The sequence below is a fragment of the Scleropages formosus genome, chromosome 23 (genome assembly GCF_900964775.1).
Source record: "Scleropages formosus chromosome 23, fSclFor1.1, whole genome shotgun sequence".
NCBI lineage: Eukaryota > Metazoa > Chordata > Actinopteri > Osteoglossiformes > Osteoglossidae > Scleropages > Scleropages formosus.
In genome coordinates, this window is record NC_041828.1 from 18,859,019 (window position 1) to 18,887,011 (window position 27,993).

The 27,993-nt window shown below is 41.3% G+C and overlaps 1 protein-coding gene across 1 annotated transcript in view; it reads left to right on the forward strand.

Annotated features, from left to right (window-relative positions):
* The first annotated feature begins 1,865 nt into the window (after positions 1–1,865).
* Positions 1,866–27,993, forward strand: part of LOC108931750 (glutamate receptor ionotropic, NMDA 2D-like) — a 34,549-nt gene continuing 8,421 nt past the window's right edge. Inside the window, exons 1-9 of the mRNA XM_029248513.1 lie at positions 1,866–2,049; positions 2,122–2,384; positions 2,657–2,923; positions 6,509–6,834; positions 7,822–7,936; positions 23,257–23,462; positions 23,580–23,748; positions 23,878–24,031; positions 27,751–27,876. Of these exons, the coding sequence (XP_029104346.1) occupies positions 1,866–2,049; positions 2,122–2,384; positions 2,657–2,923; positions 6,509–6,834; positions 7,822–7,936; positions 23,257–23,462; positions 23,580–23,748; positions 23,878–24,031; positions 27,751–27,876 (1,810 nt within the window). The remainder of the gene's footprint in view (positions 2,050–2,121; positions 2,385–2,656; positions 2,924–6,508; positions 6,835–7,821; positions 7,937–23,256; positions 23,463–23,579; positions 23,749–23,877; positions 24,032–27,750; positions 27,877–27,993) is intronic.

Below are 27,993 nucleotides of genomic sequence, written 5' to 3' on the forward strand. Positions count from 1 at the left end.
TTGTGAAACCATATTTGTGCGACTTGCTTACAGTATACCATATATTTTATGGGGTGTTTTCTATTGTGCATTGATTTCAAAGTACCATGAAAGTGTAATGCCAGAAACTGCTTGGTAAAAAAGGACTAGTTTTTACCTAAGTTATTTTGCAGATTATTACTTGCAAATTGAACAGGAGGTCCTTTCCTTTAACTGGAGGTCTTCTTGCTTTTAGGTCATATTTCCCCCAGATATTACACAAGTAGGGACATCTGTCCACTTTAGTGACGTGTACGAGAGTTGTTGAGGGAGTGCGTGTCACTGCCAGGAGTGACTCGATCCAGCTGGATTTGAACTTGAGACTTTAACTTTGAACATTTCCTGAAAAAACCGTAATGCTGTGCTTGTACAAAGAGCTATGTTTCCTGCAGAGGAGCTGCATATTCTCTAAGTTGAGTCAACTGACATAATATGTGGTTTTGGCAACATGTAAATTCATGGTAGTGCCGTAGTTATTCTAAATAGAAGTTTTGTCTGGCTGCAACGCTCTCTGAGCAAAATACTCATTTTAACTTCAAGTCAAGAGGGTGGAACCAATAACAGACCAACAACCAATAGTTAACACCTCAATTTTTTATTCTTTGACGAATAGGCAATGCTGTACTATAAAAGCAAAAGGTCTTTTTAATTATTTTTCATTTAAATTGTTATATTTATGGTTTTTCCAGCCTCTGTTTGATGCATGTGACTCTGTACCGGTATGCAATATTTAATCCTGCCCTGCAGTGTACCACAGCTGACAGTGTAAACATGCAGTACAATATATAGCCAGCTCCCCCGCTCAGCCTCGTATAAAGAAATTTCATTTCTGTGCCGTGTTGTCAAGCACGTCTCTGGGTGGGGCGTTCTCGCCAGCTTGGAGAGTGCTGTCGGAGCGATATTTGATCGAATGGGAACGATGCAGCTGCACTTACCTGCTTCTGCCCAAAAGGAGACCCCCGGCACCCCCCCCCACTGCCCCCACTCCTCTTTCATGTGCCCCTTTTTTTGCACCTTTCCTTTGCTCTGCCCCTCTGTCGTCACCATTTCCCCCATTTTCCTCTCTCGCTCACCACTCCCATTGCTAGCGTCACCCTCTGCCTGTAAAGCCCTGCTTTGTTTACCATTTTGTCTCGTCGGCCCCTCTCCCGACATCCTGCCCCGATTGGAGACCCACCTGTCTCAGCACCCAGTCAGCTCCCCAGGGTCAAAAGACCTGTGCGATGGGCGAACAGAGCGCCAGGGTGGAAGAGGGAGTGTGTTCTGTCAGCAAGGGCATCTCACTGAGAGGAGTAATATTAGCGCCTCAGGTCACGAGAAAGAGTCAGCGAGAGATTTCGGAGAAGGGAGTCAGAGGGAGAGGTGGAGGGGAAAGAGAGCGATAGAGAGAGAGTGAGAAGAGCTGCAGAAGGTAAAGCATAATTTGCAAAGATGTGTGTGTGTGTGTGTGTCTGTGTGTGTGTATTCTCCTTCCATACTAGTGTACCACATCGATTATTATACCTCCCATTCATTACTCCTGGCTTGTGCCAGTTTATTAGTGTCGTAATTGTTGCTCGCAGCATTTGTATCAGTTTGAAAGCTGACTTTCTCGTCTTTGTTTCCTTCGCTCTTCTCTTTGCTCTCCCGGTTTCTTTGGTACTCCGTTTCGAAAGGCCGCACCTCATTAGAGCTTACACGTGTCTCTTTCTGTTTCCCAGTACTTGCCTGTGTTCTGTACGCAATTATTTTTCTGCCTCTGCCGCTCACAAAGAACCAGTTACGTTGTTCTCACCCAATAATTTTTTTCCTTCATTTAAGGGACTCTTTCTGTGTAAACGCTGCGGCCCTCCATTGCGTCGGTCTATATGGCTGCGAAAATCACGCTTTCCCTCTTACTGGGCATCATGGCCTGGACTGGACCTGCCTGTCCCACTCCGACCCTGTTGCTGCGCCCCAGAGAGCGAGATCGCGACCCCAGCTCCCCCGGCAGCGTCAACATCGCCGTGATCCACTCGGGATTGTCCCTGCAATCTGAGCTGGGTGCGGAGGGTACCGGGGTGGGCTCCACGGGGGTAGGACGCTCACTGCCTCCCAGGGTGGGGTTTGGCCGCTTGTCTGGAGGCCTAGGGGAGAGCGTGGTGACCCAGTGGGGCTCTGCCAACGTCATTTGGTTGGCTGTCAATGAGAGCAGCCCTCAGAGTCTCCTGCTACAGCTCTGCGACCTCCTGGCCACAATGCCCCTGCAGGGTTTGGTGTACGACGAGGAGAGGCCCCCACCTACCCCAGGAGGCCCTCTGGCACCCATGCTGGAGTTTGTTTCTGCCCAGACTGGACTTCCTATTGTGGCTGTTGGAGGTGGAGCGGGCCTGGGAAGAGAGCCGCAGGTAATTTTGAAGTATGGCAGTAGGGTTCTCACTTGCTCTGCACACCTGCATCTTGCATTTGGATTTTAATCAACATACCGTACGTATGCTGCAGTACGTGTGCCTGTGAAGTACTCTGTCTGTGTAGTGGAGATGCTGCGTGATGTGACTCGAGTCTTCTCGTGATACACTTTCACAAAATGAATGGCTGCGCCAATAATGTCGGAGACTGTCGTGGGAGATTGGATGTGCAGACCACTAAAAGCCTCTGTTCTCTCCCGGACTTGCGACAGGAGAGCGGTTCAATCTTCCTGCAATTCAGCTGCTCCGCGGAACTCCAGTTGCAGGTGATTTTTGAACTCATGGAGGAGTATGACTGGACGTCCTTCTCAGTTGTTTCTACTCGTCACCATGGCTACCAAGATTTCTTGGCGATAATTGAGGGGATTACAGATGGCTCCTTTATTGGCTGGGAGAGGAGAAGTGTGGTGATGCTCAACTTAACCGATGATCCTGGTGGAGCTCGTGCAAGGAGGCAGCTGAAGGAGAACGAGGCCCAGGTAATGTATGAAAAGGACACATGTTTATCTCTTCTCTTCGTGGTTGTGCAAAGATTGATTGGTTGACCTTTAAGTGTTTTAGTGCTATCCATCAGCAGACGAAAGTGTGTATTATCAATATTACAGACCGGTGCTTCTAGTTACATTCCAATTATAGAGGGCAAAAAATGGATTGTCATTTGCTGCTGGGCTCACCAAGCTCTGGGACAATGTGAATGTCATTTGCAACCTTAGGGTACACCTACCTGAGGTGTACGGGACACATAAACATCAAATGGTGTCAGTAAAGAAAACAGGATGCCTAAAGAAAACAGCAGATATTGGTTGGGTTCAGATCTCCATTCCTGCTGTAGCACTCTTAAGAAAGGTACTTTACTATGAATTGCTTCATTAAAAAATGTAATGCATAAACTATATGCTGTGTAAATTTTTAAGGTCTCAGCTAAATAAAAGATAGTAACTTGCTTCATTGTCATAATATTGCATGGCATAGTTATGAACTTTTTAAATGATCTATCTATCTATCTATCTATCTATCAAGAAGTATACAATCAATAAGGATCATTCTTGTTGTACCTTAAAAATACTGCTCTTGGCTTAGCTTGGATTTTGTGACAAATGTGGTGCCTTTCTTGATCAGTTTTAGAAGAAATATATACATATTTTATACTATATTGCAGGAAGCAGTTTTCCATTTATTATAATATAATTTATAATTGTCATAAAGTATTATCATCTGCATGGTTAGATGTTGTTTGACGTCACGTTGTTCATGTGAACGCGGTATGATGTATTGATACTGAGATGTTGGAGTTTAAAGGTCTTAAATCATGTAAAGATTTTCTTGTCAGAGATGGTGCAGCTCCCATTTACTTGAGTATGGGAAATAGAGGAGGTAAAATGTTCTCGATTATTATTCATAGAATAAATCATACCTTTTTTTAAAGTTTGAGTGTTAAAATGTCTTGAAATCATGCCATGTACTAATAATCATATACACTGTACTTGAATATATATCACTTTTATGTTTCATCATGTGCTTTCGGCTGATTTGTCATTGCATAACCTGTTTATTATCTGTGGTAACTAGGTGAGTTGCAGCAAATGAAGAAAATGTCAATATAGGTGTTGGTTTAAGGCTGAAAGTTCTCTTGGGGCAGCATTATGTCTTTTCTTAGTAAATTTCCATTAGAGCTGTGTGTAGGAAAGGTTTAGCGGAGAAGGGTGTACTCAGTACATGTCTGGAGACGAGATAACAGCCGATAACAAAGAGCCCCAGTTTTATACAGCAGCAGAAAACCTATTTGAAAATCGAAGTCCGGCATTCAGTTTATTTCTGAACTTGCTGGGCTCAATGATTATTGCCTCTCCACAAGTTTGCACCTCCTCATGACGTAAAAATTGTATCTGTCACGTTTTCATTATAAAATAATTTCACTAAGTCTGTGTCTTATTGAACTGGCTGCACTTTAAATTTCTGGAAAAGGCTGAATAGCTTACTGTAGTTTAGCACCGTTACGATTTACCCCATTTTTTTTTCCATGCCTTTGGCTCATGTTGGTTGTTAATAGGAAACCCTTGAGCTTGAAAAACTTTTTTCTGACATTCTTCTGTCTTGCATTTCTTGGTTAAATGCCTGTGGTTAAAACAGCCCCCTGTTCTAGGTTGCATCTGTTCACAAGAACAAAGCTTATTATAAAGCTGAAGGAACAATATAATACATTCTGCCTGAAAGACAGAATGAAGAGTTTTATTTTTAGAACACAATTCAATGCAATTTGACATCACATAGAAAAAATTTACTTCAAACTCTCAGTTTACTGTCACTCTGCAACACATCCCTGTCCACTCTACACGTTTAAAGTGTGCTAATAAAGCATTTTACTTACTGGCATAAAATTACACCCTGGGAATTTATAATTCACAACTTACCTAGGGCTTCTGTCATGTAGGATGTCAATATATGAAATCTGGCTTCTGTGAGAAGTTAGTGCTTCATATTCAAGGATGTAGAAGAGGTATGAGGGCAGATGAATTTTTACTTTGCTGTGTAACACAAATACTCCAAGATGCAATCCCTCCATACATCTTTGGAAAGTAGAGTACCTGATATGGCAATGGGATGGGTGGGCTAATTTAATATACAAATTTTTCAATTTATAGTTATTTATGACATTTTCCATTTGCTTTTCACCAAGAAAGGCAAGTTTGTGCTGTATATTACGTGCCAGTCTGCTTCATGGTTGCCCATTGCTGATTCTAACCATCATCATCCCAACCCACTCACACATGTTCCATGCTGATGTCCTCATATGGGATCCTTTCAACCACGGTAAATGTGCTCTGTGTTGAAACAAACTCATTTTCACTGTGACATTGTTCCAAGGGCTGACCTTAGCAACAGTGGAGTGCGGTTGGAACCATTTTGATCGGGGCTCTTGGATTTAAGGTTAATTTCAATTGAGTTTCGAGAATACAGCATATGCCATTACGTTGCATTAAAACAGTATTTGTATTTATTGGCTTTTTATTTTGGTGTAAAATATGTTGAAGCAAAACTATACCTATGAAGACATGTCTTTTGCTTTGTGTTCTGCAAAACTTTTCCAAATTTTTTTTTGCTGTCCCTCTTTTCCGAAGAAATACTGGGCGAAGGGATGAAACTAGTGTTGGACCGACCCAGTCGATGATGCCGTGGCAGAGTGCTTCATCTCATCTCTAATTCACACACTTCCTTCATAATGTTCGGGGGATAATATTGTGAGACTGTTGACTCTGTCTTTTAGCACGTTTGACCTTAGATAAGATTTGATCGATTTTAATTTGGAAAAGCTCCTTTGCGCTAATGCTGTCTGCCCCTTTCCCCCTTTTCCCAAACTCCTCTGTAGGGCATTACTTGTTTTTCAAAGCTGGAGCTGGCAATCCTAGTGTGAGGGCTTCTGTGGGTGCCAGGTCCAGTTGGGCCAAACAAGTTCAGTTGGCCTAAGGGCGGCCTGGCTTGTCCTTCAAGGATTTCTATAGTCTGCAGCTGAGTTCGATCTGGGCTCATACAAGATCTTTACACAAAGCACTATTTCAAAACGCTCTCACAGTTGCTCCTGCTTAGAACTTCCACAGTACAATTTTCGTCATAGATACGATGGTGAATGAGCGAACAGAACAGCAGTATGGTGCATAACTGCATTAGATAAATTGGGAAGTGAAGGTTGTCCCTTTGCTGCCTGCTACATTAGCTGCAAATATGTTTTTGGACATCATAAAATCAAATCTTTCTGTTCATTTATCACTTCAATTTTCACTTTGGGGCAACAATCTCAACTTGCGTTGAAAGTGCTTCAAATCAGACTGGGTTGAGAATCTCACACTGGGTTGGAAATGCCAAAATCAAAAGGTCTTGTGTGTATTATCACCGCTCCCTGCCAGCACACGCACACCTGCAGGGTTTGCGAAACATCAATGTACGTGACGCTACCCCCTCATACATGCTATAGGTGTTGTGTATGTGTGCCACTAATCCCTTTTGCCTCAGAGTCTTACACCTTTTGTGGAGGTTTTTAACTAACCCCCAGTCCTTCGCTTTTCCAGGTGCGCCTGCTGTACTGCTCTCAGGAGGAGGCTGAGCTCGTGTTCAAGGCAGCATGGGCGGCGGGTCAGGCAGGCCCTTCGCACATGTGGTTCACTGTGGGGCCAGCCCTTGCAGGCCTGGGGTTGGAGGGACTCCCCAAGGCTATACTTACTGTAAGGCCTCAGGGCTGGAGAGATGAGCCCCGCAGGAGGATAGCTAAGGGGGTATCAGTCCTGGCCCATGGAGCTGTGGCACTGCGCAAAGACTACGGTTCGCTTGAATCTGGCTTTACTGGTAACTGCCGGACTGACAGCAATCAGACACAGAGGCTACCTGGCCGGATCAGGTGAGGGAGCCCAGCACCCAAAGCATCCAGCATCCAACTATTGTAAATAATGGGAGTGAGCAATAAATTATACCTTGAGCACTGTTGTGGGGGACTTTTAAAATATTACGGGGGTAATTGAATTTTTCCCAGTTGTAAAAACCTTAAAATAATACTATGTAGGCCATATGAAAAAGGTCATTTTTGATCACATGTTATTCCTCCTGGTTTATCAGCTTATCAGATTCAGTAAAAATATCATAATGTGTCGCAATGTCTCCTTGTCAGAGGTATGTCAGCTTCAACAGTCCCTCCTTACTTCTGTCGAAATTTAACTGTGATTTTACTACACACGTCATTTGCCCCATGTATAAAGTCTGAACTAATGAGAATAGTGGGGGACGATATTTGGCCTTTCTAAGGAGTGCAGCAGGGGATGCATTTTGACTAAAACTTTAAACATGAATAACGAGGAAATAAAGGGACACAAAAAAACCGGGGAAGTTGATGCATTTTCCTAATTATTCTTATTTGTTTGCATTTAAAACTTTACCCTGACTTGTTTGACGAATAAGGTGAGTGCAAACTCTGTGTTATAATAGTTCCAATTATGAGAAAAAATCCAATTTATATCCCCATCAGGATATGTATGGGATCCAGAATTTGCAACCCATAAATTTTGCAGAAGAAACAATAGAGAATATGACATAATTTAGAAATCCACATTACAAGGAAGCATATGGCATATAAACATTCAAAGTACATAAATTAATCACACTTATACTGAAGTGGCAGAGCTGTTTACAGTACCCTTTGAAGTATAGACTCTATTACATTTATTACTGTACATAAAAAATGATGCAAAGAATTGCAGACTCATGTGCCAAATGAAAGTGTGTCTAAATGTCGGTAGATGAAAGCTCTGTTGGAGCTGCGTACTGCCAACTGTGTGATAGACGATGTGCTTAGATGCTGTGCTGCTCTACTGGCTCTGTTTGCCTGCCTTAGGTATTTTAGCAACATCACCCTGGGTGGGCGCGATTACTCCTTCAACAGCGACGGATACCTGGCCAACCCATACATGGATGTCATCTCGCATTCACCAGGAAAAGGATGGGAGGAGGTGAGATAGCTGCTCTATTGCACACACACACACACACACACACACACACACACACACACACTACACAGGCTGGAATACAGCACACTCTGGGCAACTATCTATGGTGATGCAATACAATGCTTGCAAATTCATTTGCTTTAATGAATACATGTTATGTACTATAGCCAAGATGTGTAATGCAAGATTATTAGCTCTGTTGGATGGGAAATGGAGTGCAGGTTAATGTTACTTAGCATGCATGCAGTGACCCACATACAAACTATTTTAAGGAATGGGTGGAATATTTTAGCTGTGTCAATATCGAAATTTTACATGTTATTCTGTTTTAATATATGCTAAATATACAGTAATTTGGGCAGTCATATTTAATGTCTACAGTCCAGGGACATTTACCCTACCTTCTGAGGCATTTCCCCAGTAACAGCCTATTGTACATTTGCCTGGATACTTCTATGGGCTGGAGGCAGCTGGAGGCGAGCTCCCCAGGACATGGTCATTAAATTGGTGAATGAGGACACAGGGCTGGGGAATGAATACTAGTGCCAAAAAATAAAGTAGTGCTTGGAGCTGCCAACATATCAGAGGGGTCATGCATTTTTTTTAATAACAGCTTTTGACTGTTCATTAGAAATGTAGACCTGGTAACATCGTGTGAAATCCATTACATCAAGAGTTGGAACGGTTTTCCTTGTACCTGGGATAACGAAGATGTTTTTGTCAGCGAGCATCATGAATGTCCGCAGCCACCACAATATTTCATAATCCAGTTCAGACAGCTTGTTTTCCTTTAAGGCAAATTGGATTGTGACAAATAGTCATGAAAAATCTAAAGGGCTTGGACCACTTTCAAGTTCAGGCATGTTCTGGCAATTTAATATTGTATACTGCTGTATGTACTGTATACGTAGTGTTTTTAGCTGGTGTGGATAACACTACTGTACACTGGAAGTCAGGTTCAATGACACTCACCATGTGTTAGTGAGACTGAGAAATACCTATTTTAACACTTTGTACCTAGTCAGTGAACCTGACTTCCAGTGCTAAAAACACGGCATTAACAATCTTGACGATGCGCTGTGCTTTGCTGGGTATATCTGACCTTCATAGTTTCATATTGTGCGTAAACTTTTGTTCTTGTAAATATATTGTGAAAAATTCCACTGTCTGTTATGAGCCCAGACACACACACACTTTCAGAACCGCTTGTCCCATAGGGGGTCTCGGGGAACCGGAGCCTACCCGGTAACACAGGGCGTAAGGCCAGAGGGGGAGGGGACACACCCAGGACAGGACGCCAGTCCATCGCAAGGCACCCCAAGCAGGACTTGAACCCCAGACCCACTGGAGAGCAGGACGGTGGTGCAACCCACTGCACCACTGCACCACCCTGAGCCCAGACCTTGAAACTATATTTGTCTTTCGCCACCTGTATCAGGTACTCACCTTCATAAGGGGAATCCTGATAAGTCAAAGATTTCTAGTGACTGATTACCATTAGATGGGGGTGCGGTGGCGCAGTGGGTTGGACCACAGTCCTGCTGTCTGGTGGGTCGGGGGTTCGAGTCCCGCTTGGGGTACTTTGCGACGGACTGGCGTTCCGTCCTGGGTGTGTCCCCTCCCTCTCCGGCCTTACGCCCTGTGTTGCCGGGTAGGCTCCGGTTCCCCGTGACCCTGTATGGGACAAGCGGTTCTGAAAATGTGTGTGTGTGTGTGTGTGTGATTACCATTAGTTTAATTTGTTATTTCAAATTTTTGTTTGTTCCTCCTTCCCACAGCTGACACCAATTTAGGCTGAAATATCACCAAATCTCATTAAAATGGACACAATAGTTAACAATAGTTAAAACACAACCTAACAACATTTCCCTTCTTCAATTACTATAATACTGTATGGTTGTTTGCTCCCATTCAGCTCTTTTTAAAAACTTTGAAGTTTTCTTATATGGGACACATATAAATCTTATACTACAGAAAGCAAGAAAAATTATTGGAAAAAAAAAAAGATACCCGGAACTTAAACACTACGCTTGAACACTTGTGAAAAAAGTGAATATGTACTTAAATTTATATAAGTGAACAATAAAACAATAAAATGTTAAAAATTACATTAAAAATACAAATAAAACATTTTAGAAGAAACCAATATTACATATTACACATTTGTGAACAAGTGGAAAGGCTATAGAAAAACAGCAATCTGAGGATGTCTGTCAGTGCAAATAAAACATTCCAAAACTGCTTGGAACACAATCAGACTTTGAGGAACAAATCTAAATCGGAATTACCTCAGTAAAATCAGGGTTGACATCTTACATGTCACATCGGTAGAAATACATATCCTTATTGCTCTTTAAATAATCCTTTGCATGTTTCCATATTTTAACAAAAGTAGTGAGTCTGTCTACCTACAGCATATCTTAACTCTTCTAAATGTAGCAGAATGGTGAGTTCCCTGACCCCAATTTCGCAAGTAGGCACTGTCTCTAACTTCCACATCTGCCACAGAACCCTCTCAGCTATTACCATGCAAAGTGAGAAGACTTGGGTTTCATATTTATCCGCAGTTTTCAGTTGCCACCAAAATGCCTAGGAGAGGATTTGGCTCCCATTTAACTGAATACACATTTGAGAGAAAGTCAAATATGTGCAACCAGAATGGGTTTATCTTTGTGGTGTGACCAGAAGAAATGAAAAGTGTGCATTTTGTTGTTTTGAATTTATCAAATAATGGTAATACGTCTGGATAGTGTTTGTATAAGTTGGATTTTCATGAGCGGAGCCTGTGCAAAAGTGAAACGGAGTGACCTTGTAATCTGCATTGATAAAACACTTCTGTATATTCTCCAGGTCTCCTTGCCAAGCTTTTCTTGATATTTCTGTGCTGAGTTCTTTCTCCATTTCTTGCTTGAATCTGTCTCTGTTGGTGTCCAATACACTGTTATAGAAAAAAGCCGAAAACCACTGTGCAATCTGTTAATTGATCCTGTTGAGTATGAGGTGCATCTATAAACTCTCCAACTTTGGCATTTGCTTTGTTGAGAAATCCTTGATTTGTAAGCATCTATACAAATTGGAAGGTTGGCTTTGCATATTTAAGTTGTTGAAATGATCTTTCCGCTAGTTGCAGAAGTTTCTTATTCTTATTTTCCCTTTTTTCAACTCGGAGAAAACCTGTCTTTCAAAGGCAGATGGAAACTCATGGTTATTGTAAATCGGGCTCTCAGTATACATATCTGAGACCTTTACACAGGCCTTGACCAGCTTCCATATTTTACAAAAATTTTGTCAGACTGCAATACTGTTCTATAACATTGCATCAACCTTCATTGGACTGTTTAATCATTTTCTTAATTGAATTTTTTCAATGCTCTTGGTTTTCCCAGTAAAATTCCACTTGGTGTAATCACCATATTTATCTGAGAAATCTGTCTTCCACAAAAAAAACAGATGTTTAGGTTAGCTGCCCACCTGTGTAAATTAAAATTATGCAGGCCAGACCCTACTTTTGTTTGCAAAGGTGTGTTTTTCATATTCTAACTGCATTGTCATCCCGTACAAATGAAATTATCATTGATTATAATTTTTTGAAAAGTTTCTGTGGAATAAAGGAGTAGAGTGGACTGAAATAGCTAGAAAATATTGGAAGTACCACCATTTTGACTGTTAATTCTCCATGGACAATTACCCGTGGACATAAGGCAATGGAAAACAAAAAACTCTCAGACACAAAGAGAAATATAAGCCTCTGGGGGTTTATGACTGTCCACAGCTTCTGGGCATTTTAATGTGGTTTCAGAGGATCTGTGGAGACATGTCTATAACTGCGTAGAAAATCTGTAACTAAAAGACCAGTACAACAGGTAATACAGGGTAAACTTTATGAAGACTGAAATCATGGTCCAGGTACATGTGACTGATCCAGTGGGGTTTGTGAGTGGTTCGTGGTCACCAGATAGCCTAACTGGGGGCATTAGTACACTAGTATGACTGCATGCTTCCCAGGTGGCTCAGGTGTTTCCAATGATGCCATAATGCTCCAGGAGAGACAGAAGGAGAGAAAACAACTGGTGAGCACAGCAGTGTTGGTCAACTTCTGAAACGTGAAAATTAATGGGCTTTCTAAAGGGAGGAGGTGACACAAGCGGGGCTGCCAGACAGCAGCAAATTGCAGTGGTCAAGAGAGTTTTGTTGAGAGAGTTTGCTGTTGGGCATTTTAGGCTCTGTCAGCAAGATCTCTGTTTTATCAGCATTTAACGGTGAGATAATTAGCACCCATCCAGGCCTTGACTTTATCAAGACTGCAAGACGGATGCTTTGTAGTCAGCATGTCTGATAGCCTGATGGACAGGTGAAGCTGTGTATCATCAGCACAGGACTGGAAATTAATATTTTGTGCACAGAAAATACCCGAATGGTAGTATATATAAAAAGAAGAGTAACGGCCCTGGCACTGAACCCTGAGGAACTCCATATCGTACAGGAGGTAGCGAGGGAAGAGAGGAAATGTTATCAACATATCAGTACTGAAATCTGTTTGTGATGTAGGATCCAAACCACTTGAGGACAGTACCAGAAAGGCCCAGACACTTCTCCAACCTCTGTAGAAGGATGCTATGATCGATGGTGTCAAAGGCTGCAGTGAGATCCAGGAGGATGAACACTGTTGGAAAGCCTGCATCAGCAGACAGGAGGATGTCACTGGTGACTCTGACCAGGTCAGTTTCAGTACTGTGATGAGGACAAAAATTAAATTGAAAATTTTCATTTAAGTCAATTGCAGGTTAATGAGAGCGGCCGCTGTGAGACAATTCTATTTTAGAAATAAAAAGGAGGTTGGAAATTGTTGAGGACAGATTCAAGCTGGGTTTCTTGAGAAATTGATTCAGAATTTCCATTTTCAATCAATGTGGAACATCCCCGAATGTAGGGGACATCCTTGTCAATTATCACGTTTGAATTTAAACAGAGGGAGCTGCAAGGGGCATATCATTGTATTCTCAGATGCATAATTATGTAATACTTGCAACATCTGTATGAATACAAGACCAAATGCAAATTCTCTAGAACAACTCACAGGTAATTGGACTCAATTCTATTAAATGTCTCAGCATTCAAAAACGGGATTGCAGAAGAATTCATGCAAGAGTTTGATTTATCAATGTGCAGACACCTCCTTGTGTCATCTGACACTGGTTTCTTCTTCATAAAACCAGTCCGATCAAACCCAGTCAAATTCCTCATGTACTGCTTGAGTCAAGCAAGTGTCAGTGCCTTCGCAAACAGTTTAACATCAGCTGAGAAAAATCATTTGCCTTCATTTTGACCTTTTGTAATGCTCCTTTTCTTTTTTAGATGTTAAAGATATTAAAGATTTGAGAGATTTAAAATATTTTGATCTCTGTGCAAATTACCAGATTGTGTTAGTGTATTAGTGTGCCTACTGTATCCCACAGTGCACAAATAACCTCAGATAGTATCTCATACAGCTTTATGATTATTCATACAGTCTAAGGCTGATTCTAGTTCCTCAGGAGAGCAGACTGTACAGAAGTTTTTAAAGGTCTTCCCTTTGCTTGCACATCTGCAACCCCTGAAGAAATCTTTCACATTGGCCTGTGTCTATCTGCGATTTTAGCGTTTACAACATACTGCATTTTAAATAACTTCTTGTGACTTTGTGCATCTACACTTTCATGAACCCTGGTGAACTTATTTTGGTAGAACACCAGAGATCCACTTCTTCTGCATTCTAGAAGCCTCTCCCGTGCACCTGACATCTAACCTGCAATAAAAACTCTTTGTTTTCTCCTGCTCACAGAGTTTGAGACTGTCTTAGTTTTGTCCAGCACTCTTGTTCTCACAACTTGGTTCTTTGGTGTAGTCTTTTGTCTGAACTACTCTTTTGGAAAACTGCACCATGTTCACTGTAAACAAAAACTTCTAGATTCACCTTTAGCTCATTTGTCTGCATCATTAAGGAAGATTCTGCAACTCCATAGCTCCATAGGAAAAGTAGAATCTGTGAAGATGGCTATCACTGCTGAAGGAGCTCTTCTGAGTGCACAACCACTCTTGGATGAAGCACTGCACATTCTTCTTGAGATCGTGCTGGCCTTATCCCCTACAGCGCTGCAAGCAGTGCCATCTCCTGTGGTGCCAGTCTCCATAGGCAATCCAGCTGGCAACCCCTGAAAAGTATGAGGGATTACCAGACCAGTACCAGTGACTTCTGCTACAGTGATCCATCATTTTGTATATCTGTCAGTTGCATCATGTTCAGACTCTGCCAAGATGGTTTATCTGATCTCGGTGTTCATGGGCCAGGCTCTTAAATGGGCAGCTATAGAACAGAATCAGCAAGGCTCAACCGTTGCCTCCTATGACTAATTCACTGCTCAGTTTCAAGAGGTGTTTGACTAGTCCTGGAGGGAAAGAACAGGTGACTACATCGCACGGATTTGTCGTTGAATTGACTATTATCATATTTTGCACGCTTGCTACAGCAAACAGGGTTGATCTACTGTTCGGCTTTTGCTGCGAACAACCGGCTTCTCATTGAGTTGGCTTGCAGAAATGAGGGGACTACATTCAACAAACTTATTGGAAGAGCCACCCCACTGGATCATCTTCTACGGGAGCACAGAGAAGGTGTGATCTGTTTTTTGTTTTTCTCACACGGATATTTCGGACATTAGCAGATTGGGAGAGGGTGCTTGGATCAAGAAGAGCAGCTGTACTTTATCAGAGTAGGACTCTTTTTACTGTGATCAATCGGGCACCTTCTACCTGCCCATCTTTTTCCGTCTGTGGGGTTGTAATGGTTTCTACCATGGTGAATGAAGCTACTAAATTTTCTTTTTCTTTCCTAACGAATTATTGTTGCTGCCAGCTCGTTTCACTTGGGAAGATTATAGCTATAATGTTAAGGGATTTGAAGATTTAGGGGTTTCAGGTAATTTTTTAGATTGACATTTCAGTCATAACTGGGAAGTTTCAATATAAAGATATACTCTCCATTTAAAAGTTTGGGCTCTGGATGGACTGCTGATGGAGTCTGCGTTGAGTTTGTTACATAACCATTAAGTTTAAAGGTTGGTCTTATGCATTCAGATGTCATCAGTTTTCCCTAATTCAGCCTCTACACAGCCTGGTAATTTTAGGTTATCCAATATAACTGCACATAACCCAGTGTTTTCAGAGAGTAAAGGAGATTTGCTCTCCTGGGAGAAGAACTGTCACCATTCCTGCTTTATTGTACCATAATGGGCCACATCCATAGGAAAGCCTAATGCTAACCCTCCTGTGAATATTTCTGCCAAATACCACCACCTGGCAGGGTTTTCATAAAGCTAAAGTATTGGTTCTTCCACTGTGCTCTTTATAAGATGGAGCAATTGATCTTTTGCCTGGGATTAGCTTACTTAAGGGAAGAATGTATCCACTTTCTATATCTAAAAATAAAGTTATAGAAAAATATATCACAGAAGCACTGGCTTTGGGCCTATCTGGTCATCTGTGTCACTGGCAACCCACAGGACTTTGTTTATCAAAGTCTTAAGAGCATAACAGGTCCTTAACCCATTCCTTTGGTTTCATGCCCTTGAGCAGATAACAGGGCATCTGTTTTTACTTAAATATACCTAAAGGTCACTTAAAGTTGATCAGGATTTCCAGAAGATGATGAATGGAACAATACTATTAGTACATTCCTGGGTTGTTATGACTATCTTGTAATGCTTTTTGATCTTACCAACTAAACTTCCTTTTGTCTGGCTTGATTCACGATACATCAGAGTGGGTAGGTACAGACCTACCCTAGTATTGTAATAAACTGCCCCAGTTATACCACTGCAACTTTTTTCTGTAAATTATGACTTAAATAATTAGGAATTGCTGACAGTCAAATTGAGCCTTGAAGAATGGCAACACTGGGTAGAAGGAGCTGCTCACCCTTTTGTTTACCTTACGGACCAACAAATGTAGAGTACATTCAGACAGCCAAACAACTCAGTCCTAGGCAAGTATTATGAGCACAACTTTTCACTTGGTTCACTAGATTCACTACCTTCTACAAACCATATTCTTAAAAGGGTAAAATTGATGCCCTCTCTAGAGACATTTACCTCAATGCACAGCTCTCTGCTGGGCACCATCCAGCCTCCCTCCTGTTTTATGGACCCAGTCTGGTGACAGTTCATGGAAGGCATCAAAACAGCACAGTCTACTGACCAAGATCCAAGAGACTGACCTTGCCTCCTTGTATGTGGCCCCAGTGACTGAACTGGCTTCATGGTTCTTAGTATGAAACACCAAGGGGTGAATAGAACTCTTCTCTGAAAAGTTCTGGTGGCCACCATTAGGCAGGATGTCTGGCAATTTGTTTTGGTCTGCACCATCCAGAGTCACCCAGGGAAAGGCCAGAAGGACGTTTAGAACCTCTCCTTATTCCCTGCATTGGTCTCACTTTTCTCTCCTTCACTCCAACAGACAAGCAGAGTGGCATAACCAATTGATAAAATGAATTTCTGAGGAGCTATTGCAGTAGGAACCAGGACAATTGGAGCCACTGTCTACCATGTGCTGAGTATGCAGAGAACTTAATTATTCGTTTCTCTACAAAATTACCACAGAGTTTTTACTCTGCTACCAGCCTCCACTATTCCCGTGGACTGCCAAGCTTTGTGATACACTTGCAGTGAACAACTGGTTCAAGAGGAGAGAAGAGGTATGGTGAACAGTGGCATACCAACCTATTCAAAGGGCTGGAATCGGCACCTGAGATATCAAGATAAAGCTCTCATTAAATTAAATACCAACTAAACGAATGGCATTTATACAAATGTTATAAAAGCATACTTTATATTGTTATAGGTGCTCAATGCAAAAGCAAACCATCTCCTGGGTTTTCTTTCACATCTCTCAAGAGAAAAAAAAGGAATTCTTTGGAAGTAATATTAACACCGCACTATAGGTGAAGTATGGGGGTGCGGTGGCGCAGTCCTGCTCTCCGGTGGGTCTGGGGTTCGAGTCCCGCTTGGGGTGCCTTGCGACGGACTGGCGTCCTGTCCTGGGTGTGTCCCCTCCCCCTCCAGCCTTGCGCCCTGTGTTGCTGGGTTAGGCTCCGGTTCCCAGTGACCCCGTATGGGACAAGCGGTTCTGAAAATGTGTGTGTGTGTGTATAGGTGAAGTAAAAAAGCCAGTGAAAAATAATGGTGGAACCATAGCATCACAATGCAAAGTACACTGAAACCAGTATACTGGGACCAGAAATCCATTTGTAATTCCATGTATTAATAACTCCAAAGTTGCTTTTACTATGTTGCAGTCAATATAAGGTGAATAATATATATGACTGTCAATTATTTATTGGGTTAAATTTTGTAAAAAACATCATAGAATAAATTAATAAAACACTTTAATCATGTTTAATTGCTTCCTTAAATTTATTTTTTTTAGCTGATGAGCAAGTTGCAATGTTAAACTACTTACCCATTTACACAGCCAAATCATTTTTACTGAAGTAATTTTAGGGTAAGTACTTTGTTCAAATGTACTACAACAGGGAATGGGATGAAAATCTAGGCCCTTGTAGTACACAGTGGCAGGTCTAACCAGTACACTACCTGCTGCCCCATATAGGTGATGTACTTGATATATATTATTTACATTAAACTGGGAATATTAAATGACTACAATACTGATTATGAGGTTGGCTCAACATTTCATAAGAGGTTACAAGTTCATAGATATAGTTCAATTTGGAGATGTGAGAGTTTACTGCATAAAAATAATATGACAAATTACATTTAGTTTGGTTATCTGCAGTGCATTCAGAAAGTATTCAGACCTCTTCACTTTTTTCACATTTTTTTATGTTGCAGCCTTATGTTAAAATCGTTTAAATTAATTTTTTCCCTCATCAGTCTAAACTCAATACCCTATAATGACAAGGTGTAAACAGGATTTCAGAAATTTTTGCAAATTTGTTAAAAATTAATAATCAAAATTATTTTGGCATAAGGCTGCAACATAAAAAAATGTGACAAAAGTGAAGGAGTTTGAATACTTTCTGAAGTATGTTAGGCCAGCTGATGTCTGAATCATACATCTAATAATGATACCATGGCTCATGGTAACTGTGTCGTTTGGAGGACGAAGCCTTTTGTATCCAGGAAAAACTCACACAGAAAAATCTTCTTTCTCAGTGTGGTGAATTATTTAGTCCTTGGCAAGCCTTTAAACATTTGCATACTGTAAATTGATCATTTAAGGAGGTGAATGGGCACAACACAAAATTACTGTGTTATACTGGATTCCAGTGCTTAATCAGCATGCTGTTCTTGTTCTTTTGCTGCCCTTCTTATATGTGACTGTTACAGATTTAGAGTGGTGAAAAGTTCATAGATCATTAAAGTCAAAAATGAAACCATGTAGACACTGCTGAAAGCCTTGCTCCTTGTGAGGATTGTGTCTGAAAGTCCCTGGGCATTGCTTTCCAGGAGCTAAATTGTGACATGAAATGTGTAAGCTGCACATAGTATTAGCAAGCAAATCTTGTATGTAATGTTCTGACAGATGCCTGTGTCACACTCTTTATATTTAGATAAAATTGCATTTATGATACAGCATATGTGAATTCATATAGCTGGACAGTTGCACAGAATTTACTTTATGCTATTCCTCTCACTCCTCTACATGTAGACAGACTTGAAGTTAAACATATTGGGTGGGTGTTTTACCAATAGAAATACATAAGGTCTTCATGTAGCTTGAGAAGACTTTGGGCTAATTCCACTGGAACAGGTAGAGCTGAAGGTGGGAATCAATCCTGTGACTTTTGGGTCAAAAGGCAAGAGCTCTAACCACTATGCTACCAGCTGTCCAGACATTTTGTTGTTTAATGAGCAATGAGTAATTAAAAACATAAAAAGCTCAACATCCATTGTAACATGCTGAAACTTGACTGGCCTCCTGGATGAGAGATTGTCAGTCACAAACATTAACAATGAATGAGGTTCAAGGTTCTGAATGGCAACAGTAGTCATGCAGGACCGTATACAATAGTTTTGGCAACCTGTGCTATAACAGAAGCTTGGAAGCGTAACAGCCAGGCCAGATGTTTTAATTAGATAAACCTAATTATTCAAAACAACTTGCACTCATTCCAACATTACAAACTCTGAATGCTTTCTATTGTGCCTGTCATAGTATGGTAGGACTAGAAGTTATTTGGATGGCAGCTTTGGTGGAGTGGCCAATCTTGGATGCAAACTGACCTCCATCAAGTAGATCATTCTGGACAAAGAATGTAATTATAAGTCACTTATTATGCAAACTAACATTGTATGTGGCCCTAGACTGAGTGTTAATAGTAATACCTATTGTACTGCAGTCATTTGTTTTATATTTATTTTATTAGACTCACAATATCTCATTTAGTTTGCACTGCAGATTTAATTTACTGAAAAGATGTATACATTTTCCAAAACTGTAAAAAACTGTGTTGCAGAAATAATTGTTAAAACTGTATCATCCGTCCATCCATCCATCCATTTTCTTGGCCGCTTAGTCCTTCTAGGGTCGTGGTGGCAATAGGGAGAGCAGAGAAGCCCAGATGTCCCTGTCCCTTCCAACTTCCTCCAACTGAATCTGGGGTTCCCCAGCTGCTCCCAGGCCAAATGGGAGATATAATTTCTCCAGCTGGTCCTGGGCCGACCTCGGGGTCTCGTCCCAGTCGGCCGTGCCTGGTATACCTCCAAATGGAGGCACCCAGGGGCATCCTTACCAGATGCCTGAACCACCTCAACTGGCTCCTCTCAATGCGGAGGAGTAGTGGCTCTACTTTGAGTTCCTCCTGGATGGCCAAACTCCTCCCCCTGTCACGGAGAGTGAGTCCCACCACCCTGCGGAGAAGACTCATTTCAGCCGCATGTATTCGTGAACTTATTCTTTTTGTCATTACCCAGAGTTCATGACCATATTTGAGAGTAGAGACGTAAATCGATTGGTAAATGGAGAACTTTGCCTTAAGGCTCAACTCCCCCTTCACCACTACAGTCCAGTACAGCTGCTGCATTACTGTTGCCACTGTTCCCAGTATGCAGCCGATCTCACGCTCCCTTCTACCCTCACTCGTGAACAACACCCCAAGATACTTAAACTACTCCACCTGGGGCAAATTCTCTCCCCTTACCTGGAGGAGGCATGCCATCCTTTTCCGTGAGAGAACCATGGACTCAGACTTAGAGGGGCTGATCCTCATACCAACTGCTTCACACTTGGCTGCAAACCGTTCCAGTGCGTGTTGGAGGCTTTCGCATGACGATGCCAAAAGGACAACATCGTCTGCAAAAAGCAGAGACATCACCTTCCGGCCCCCACGTAGAATGGCCTCCTAACCTCGGCTGCACCTTGATATCCTGTCCATGAAAACCACAAACAGGAATGGGGACAAGGCACAACCTTGGCAGAGTCCAACACCCACATTGAATGGGCTTGACTTAATGCCGGGTATGCCGACACAGCCCTTGTGTTTACAGAGACTGAATGGCCCACAGTAGTGGCCCCGGCACCCCATATTCCCGAAGCACCTCCCACAGAATTTCTTGGGGAACACGGTCGTAGGTCTTCTCCAAGTCCTCAAAACACATGTAGACTAGATTAGCAAACTCCTATGCCCCCTCAATTATTTGTGAGAGGGTGAAAAGCTGGTCCACTGTTCCATGGCCAGGACAGAATCCGCATTGTTCCTCTTCAATCTGAGGTTCAATTATCGGCCGGAGCCTCCTTTCCAGCACCCTGGCATAAACTTTACCAGGGTGGCTGAGAAGTGCGATACCCTGAAAGTTGGCACACACTCTCCTGTCCCCTTTCTTAAAGATAGGGACCACTACCCCAGTTTGCCAATCCAAAGGCACTGTTCCAGAGGTCCACTCAACATTGCAGAGGCGTATCAGCCGTGACAGCCCCACAACATCTGAGCCTTAAGCAGTTCTGGGCGAATCTCATCCGCCCCCGGTGCTTTGCCACTGTGGAGCTTTCTGACTACCTCGGTGATTTCCACCAAGGAAATGGACTCTGATACCCCGGAGGCCTCTGGCCCTGACTCTTGTAAGAGAAGCATATTTCTCAGGTTTAGGAATTCCTCAAAGTGCTCCTTCCACCTCCCGACAATGTATTCATTTGAGATCAGAATTTCTCTACCTTTGCTGAGCACAGTTTGAGCGAAGCTCCTTCAAGCCCTGCTGAGCCGCAGAATGGTTCTCCAGAACCTCTTTGAGGCCGACTGAAAGTCATTTTCCACGGCCTCTCCAAACTCCTCCCATGCTCTGGATTTTGCTTCTGCAACTGCAGTCACCGCCACCTTTTTTGCCTGCTGGTACTTATCTACTGTATCATAATGGTTCTATATTAAAGCTGTTAACATAATGGTTCAGAAGATTAAAAAGCTTAAGTTAAAACATAGAAATATCAGTAATTCAATAGTTTTTTTAACCTAGTACTTTTTGCTTATACTGAAGTACATTTTTTGGAAAAATACTTTTACTTGAGAAATTATTTTTTAAAAGCAACAGTACTTTTGTGTGAGTATTGTTTTGAAATACTCTGATCACCTCTGAATATCACCTTTCGGTAATAGTTGAGCTTGATCGCCCATAATAACAGGTGACGATTATTGTATCCTTCCAATAGTTCAGCTGCCTTTGTGGGGTGTGGCAGGCAGCCAGAGCCTGGCATCTGTTTGATTAGCAGTGGTTAAACACAGTTGTCTATGTGTTTGTGTGTGTGCATGTGTATGTGTGTGAGAGATGGTGGATGAGAGCCTGTTGGACTAGGCTCATGTTGACTGTCAGCCACTGCTGTCTGCTTTAGTCAACTATTCCTTTTGCCACTGTGGTGTCCCTTTATTAACGGAATTTTTTTAATCACACACATACACATACACATTTTTTTAATCATTAGAAAAAAAATGTATGTCTTGTCACCAGGTTTAATTTTATTGATATTGTTTCCCCATGTCTGTAGCAATGATAAGCAGATGAAACTCATTAGCTACTTGATTAATTTCTTTTGCTAAAGGTTCATTGATCCAAAGGACTTTTAACTAGATTCTTTTCTCCAGTAGTAAAGAACAATATTTGGTCCATTTTCATAGCTGTGTATAACGGTATAATAATTCAATTCAATTCAAAGTAAATACCCAGCCCATAGGTTCTAAAGTTGTATCGAATAGTGTGGCTTTAACAATTTAACTATAATTATGTAATTAAAAATTTCAAGAAATTTTAGGATTTTACAATTGATTGCTGTCAGCGATCTTGTTTGTCTTGTGTAGCAATTAAAATAACTGAAAATTTTGTGATCCTTTTTTGAATTTCCTTATAACTTTTTCAATAAGCGTTAGACTCATTTTAGTACTGGAAAAGTGATTGGTGTTTTTGATTTATAGCTGAACTTGTTTAATGTACATTTTTGTAGCTGTTGAATGATGGTTGGATTTTCATGTGATCAACTGAAATTACAATAATACAGACCACACGAAACTGTAGCAAAAATACTACAGCAAAAATTTAGCTACAAACCTCATAAACTGCTATGCCGTGATGAAGACATTTCTATTATAAAATGTAAAAAACACACAAAACACAAATTTAGAATGTAAATAATTGATTTATAGCTTTAAATCTCCTATGTTTAATGTTAAAAAAATACTGTTGATAAATGGTTAAAGTTGTTTTGTACTGGGTGTGGTGGTGCAGTGGGTTGGACTGGGTTCTGCTCTTCAGTGGGTCTGGGGTTCAAGTCCTGCTTGGGGTGCCTTGTGATGGACTGGCATCCTGTCCTAGGTGTGTCCCCTCCCCCTCTGGCCTTATGCCCTGTGTTGCTGGGTAGGCTCTGGTTCCCTGTGACACTGTATGGGACACGCGGTTCAGAAAGTGTGTGTGTGTTTTGGACTGTTATGAGTCAAATAATTTGATAAGGAGAAAATAATATACCAATACTCAACACTGTTCTCACTAGTTTGCATGTACTTCTGTACCATTTAACACTGACTTGGGTCGTAAGTTATGATTTCATTCAAGTTACCCATGAAAAGTGAAAAATCACAAAAAAAGTTAGAATAAATGCAGGTAGCTGTCGAATGATTACGTTACATTTTACAGATGCTTTTCTCCAAAGTGACGTACATCTCATAGGAAATACAATATGTACATTACATTAGGAGATTAATTAATGCAATGATGCTGCTGCTGATGATGATTAATACACTGATTAATTAATACAATGACTTTTATGACATTTCTGACACCATCCTTCAGGTGGGCTGGTGGGAGAACGGGGTGCTGAGGTTGCGCTACCCAGCCTGGTCCCGCTACGGTGCCTTCCTGCAGCCTCCGGATGACGCGCAACACCTGCAGGTGGTCACCCTTGAGGAGCGGCCCTTTGTCATCGTGGAGCCAGCTGACTCGGACACGGGCACCTGCATCCGCGACTCAGTGCCGTGTCGAATACCTGTCAACACCAGGTGTGGTGTTCCTAACTGAAACTACGAAACATGAGCTGACAGCTCAGCCTTGCTGTGTATTTCACCGTCAGTCTGATCTTCTGTGTCTCCTTCGGTACCTGGGCTCCTGCAAACCAGCGTGGCTATGGAGGGTGCAGTTCCAGTAAAACAGTGCTGTAAAGGATTCTGTATCGACGTTCTCAAGCGATTGGCCAAAATAATTGGTTTCACCTATGACCTCTACCTGGTCACCAATGGGAAGCACGGGAAGAAGATTGATGGAGAGTGGAATGGCATGGTGGGAGAGGTCAGAATTACATAATGCTTCCAAACACATTACGTTTGAATAACATATATAATAATATACTGTATATATATATATATATAGTGAGCAAGAATATTTTGTTCTAAGTACAGCTGCTCTCCCACGTGCCAGGTGGTGTATAAACGTGCCGACATGGCCATCGGCTCCCTGACTATCAACGAGGAGAGGTCAGAGGTGGTAGATTTCTCCGTACCCTTTGTGGAGACAGGCATTAGCGTTATGGTTTCCCGCAGCAATGGCACCGTGTCACCATCTGCTTTTCTCGGTGAGTAATGCAATGGGATGAGATTTTGAACAACAGGGGCCATCAAGATGTTCTTATTCACATACTGGACTTGACATTATAGTCCCGATACAGCAACAGTGAGTCTATAGTCTAGTCTTTGCTGTGTTGGGCCTCTCTGTTTTGATATAGGGTGATAATTATAAATAAAATTATTATCGAATGTCCCTTTAACATCCTTAGAGTGAAAGCCAGGGGATGTGAGACCGGACTGAACTTTGTAGATGAACGTCCAATTACTTGAAATTTTTTTTGCATATTTGCAGCATGTTTGTTCAATTTTTTCCCCTCATTTTTAAATTTTTGCCTTGCTTTACTAGAGTAAAACCCCCGCTGCTGGAGTATCACCATAACAGCCCTGTTATAATTTTCTCTCAGTCAGTATCCAGTGTTCATCTACCGTCTTGCGGTCACCTCACATGTGACAGCGTTACTTTTCCTTTACAATAAAATAAGAAAAAAGGATGTAAAAATAGGTAAAAACTCTTTTTTAAACATCTGCCTGTAATATACAGTCGTTAAAGCTGCAACAATATGGCATTATAGGTTTTCATAGATATTAAAACATCTATCCATTATTAATAATTACATGTCCAGTGGAGGCTCACCGTAGAGTGGAGCCCATCCAGGCTGCATAAAATTTAAGGGAGGGAACATCCTGCACAGGATGCCAACTCATTGCAAGGCAATCTCTCTCTCTTTCTCTCTCTCACACACACACACACTATGGGTGAACCTGAACAGCATGTCTTTGGACTGTGGGAAGAAACCAGAGCACCCAGAGGAAACCCATGCAGACATAGGAAGAACATGCAAACTCCACACCCACTGAGCAGGGATCGAACCCATGTTCTCTTGCACCACCCAGGTGCTGTGCCACCATGCTGCCCCAGTTCATATTTAAAGGTCCACATAAAATAACGGTCAGACAGAGCACTCTGTCATTCACCCCCCCTTCCCACTAAACAGTACTTAACTCTGTCTGTTAGGTCTGTGAAATGGTCATTAATTTTACTGCAGGCTGTCAGAGGTCAAATAAGTTAAAATGACAAAGGTAAAAATGTTCTCCATTAATATAGGGTTGCTGTATTCTTTTTCATCCTTTATTTTATCGTTTCAGTCTGTGTGACCTTGATATTACGCTTATGTTTTTCATTTTTTAGCATCAGTCAAAAGTTTGAGTACACTTGCTGTAATTTTTCCCGCATAAGGTATTCAGTTAACCTGTTCCAGCAGGAAATCGCCTTACGTCTTTGCAATTCTTCTGCCCCAATAACCATTTACGCTTACGTTTCTTCATTTAGCAGATGCGTTTCTCCGAAGTGACGCACATCTCTGAAAATTAAAAATATCAAACTATGTAGTGCACTTGTAACTTGCTTTTATTTGGCTCTTCTGTGCATGAAATCCCAGGCATGCAGAACAAACTACCATATCCAAGAAGGTCATTACAGCACAATATGGGGTTATAAGAACTCAAACTCAGAAAGTGAAGGCGAATCCTAGATCCAGCATTTATTTACAGAGATGAGGTGCAGGTCCTCTGGGGGATCGCTGGATGCTCCACAGATGAGGCAGTTGGGGAACAAGACACGTAAGCTGCACCGAGGGAGGTCACATGAATCGCCGTTGAGGCAGTAAACACGTTAAGACTTCACACAGATGACTTCCACCAGCTTCCTCATGCAGACAGTCCTGATGGGCTAAGGTGTGGAGGAGGACTGCGAGAATTTTGGAGATGAGGACCTCTGGTGTTCTACCAGGGTACTGTGTCTCGAGCTTCTTGCAGCGTTTTCTCTCTGATGTTCCACATAATAAAAATAAAGAAATAAATATGAAAAAAAAACCTCCAAAGTGGCTGGGCTGGCAGCATATTTTTGAGGAGAACACAATAAAGTGTAAATGAATCAGTTTTCTAAAAACACATCATCAGCTGTTTTCTTGCTCTTTTGCTACAGAGAAAGAGCAGTGCACCGCTGGCCTTCTGGTTTAGTGGATGTTTCGTTTGAAGATTTTCTTTTTATTTTATTTTTTAAATTAATTTCAGTATCTGAAATTGAATTGTGTTTTTTTAGTTAGTATTAGTCCAGTGTATTTTCCCTTTCCTCCACTTGCATTTTGAGAAAAGAATCGGAAATATATTGTAATGACTACATAATTCTGATTCGAGCTTTAGTAGTCAAGTCATGTGTTGAGATACAGCGGAGCAAGGAAAAATTTTTCTTTCATACTGTAAAATTTGTATTAAACTCTAGTTTATTAGACTGTTTTATGCCTTGAGTGTGTGCCAGAGGCAAAACCAAGCAGCAGCCTCGTCTCTCCTTCTCTGAGACTTCTACAGAACCTACCCAATAAATAAATCAATGTGTCGTTGTACTTTTTAGACTGGGGAGAATATAAACCAAACTGAAAGGGACCAAAATGATAAAAAGGATTACACACGCTTATGAGTTGAGCTGGAAAAAGTGTTTGACCGTGGTACTTAGTATGTGTCTCATTTGCAATCAAAGACAATAGAAATAACCACGATGATGAAACCCAATTATCACATAAATATGTTTGTCACTTTCAGTTTGTGATCAGAAAACATAACAGACATACTTCTGTTTATTGCTGGGCAATTTTGCATACAGCTATAAAAAACTGATGAATGAAATACAGTTTACCAGATTGCATTTTTATTGTATATAGACTTGTAATCTACATCTATGTACAGTATATATGCGCATATAATATATATATATATATATACAGATGCTCCTCGACTTACGATGGTTGGACTGACGATTTTTTCGGCTTTACGGTGGTGAGCTGGCGATTGACATTCAGTAAAAACTGTACTTCGAATTTTGAATTTTGATTTTTTCTTGGGAAAGCGATATGCGGTGCGATACTCTCTCGCTATGTTGGGCACCGGCAGCGATCCGAATCTCCCAGTCTGTCACGCAGAGGTGCGTATTAGGTGTATTAAAAGTATTTTTGACTTACAATATTTTTGACTCATGATGGGTTTCATGGAACGTAACCCCATATATATACACACACACACATACATATATATATACACTGTGTGTATATACATTATATATATATATGAACTGGCCTTAACATTAATGTCTGTTTTTGTGCACAGTTGTTGAGTCCTCAGATATTCTTACATTAACAGCTCAGCTGTTTTTGTTGGGACAGGGAGTTGCAAAGTCTTTCCTTGGTGAATATTTTGTGACAACTTTCACAAGTTACATATTGAATTCTTATACAGGAACCTTGCATGTATGTTTCATCATCTTGTATATTCTATACAGTCTTTCATTTACTTTTATCCCAGACCACATTTCTGCTTGTTTATATTTAAATTAATCTTTTCACTACCCGATTTCCACGGAAAACTCCAGTCCTTCACTTTCCCATCCCAATTTATTTTTAATTATATCTCGCATCTTGTGGGAATTCATTCGTGTCTCTTGGTTTCATCACGCAGTGTAAACGGAATTCCACCACTCGATTAATTGTACATATGATGGTACTACTGAAATAATTAAGCTGCAAAGATTGTTACAGTTACAGGTTTTCTGTAAAAATACATTATATTAAACGTCACATTGTAACATTTTATGCCAGATTTCTTTTTTATTTGTAATATATTTATCGAAAGACAAGTTCACTCACACTTTGTCTCTTCTGACGGCTTTCCGTTCCAGAGCCGTACAGCCCTGCTGTGTGGGTCATGATGTTTGTGATGTGCCTGACTGTTGTCGCAGTCACTGTCTTCATCTTTGAGTTCCTCAGTCCTGTGGGATACAACCGCAGCTTGCAGAGTGGCAAGAGTAAGAGCTGTGTCTGTTATACTTATAATTTTTATGATTTAGGTCAGATCACAAAATTCATTTCAGAAATGCTGCAGTACAATCACACAGTTTACTTTTTGGCATGAACGCCTGTAC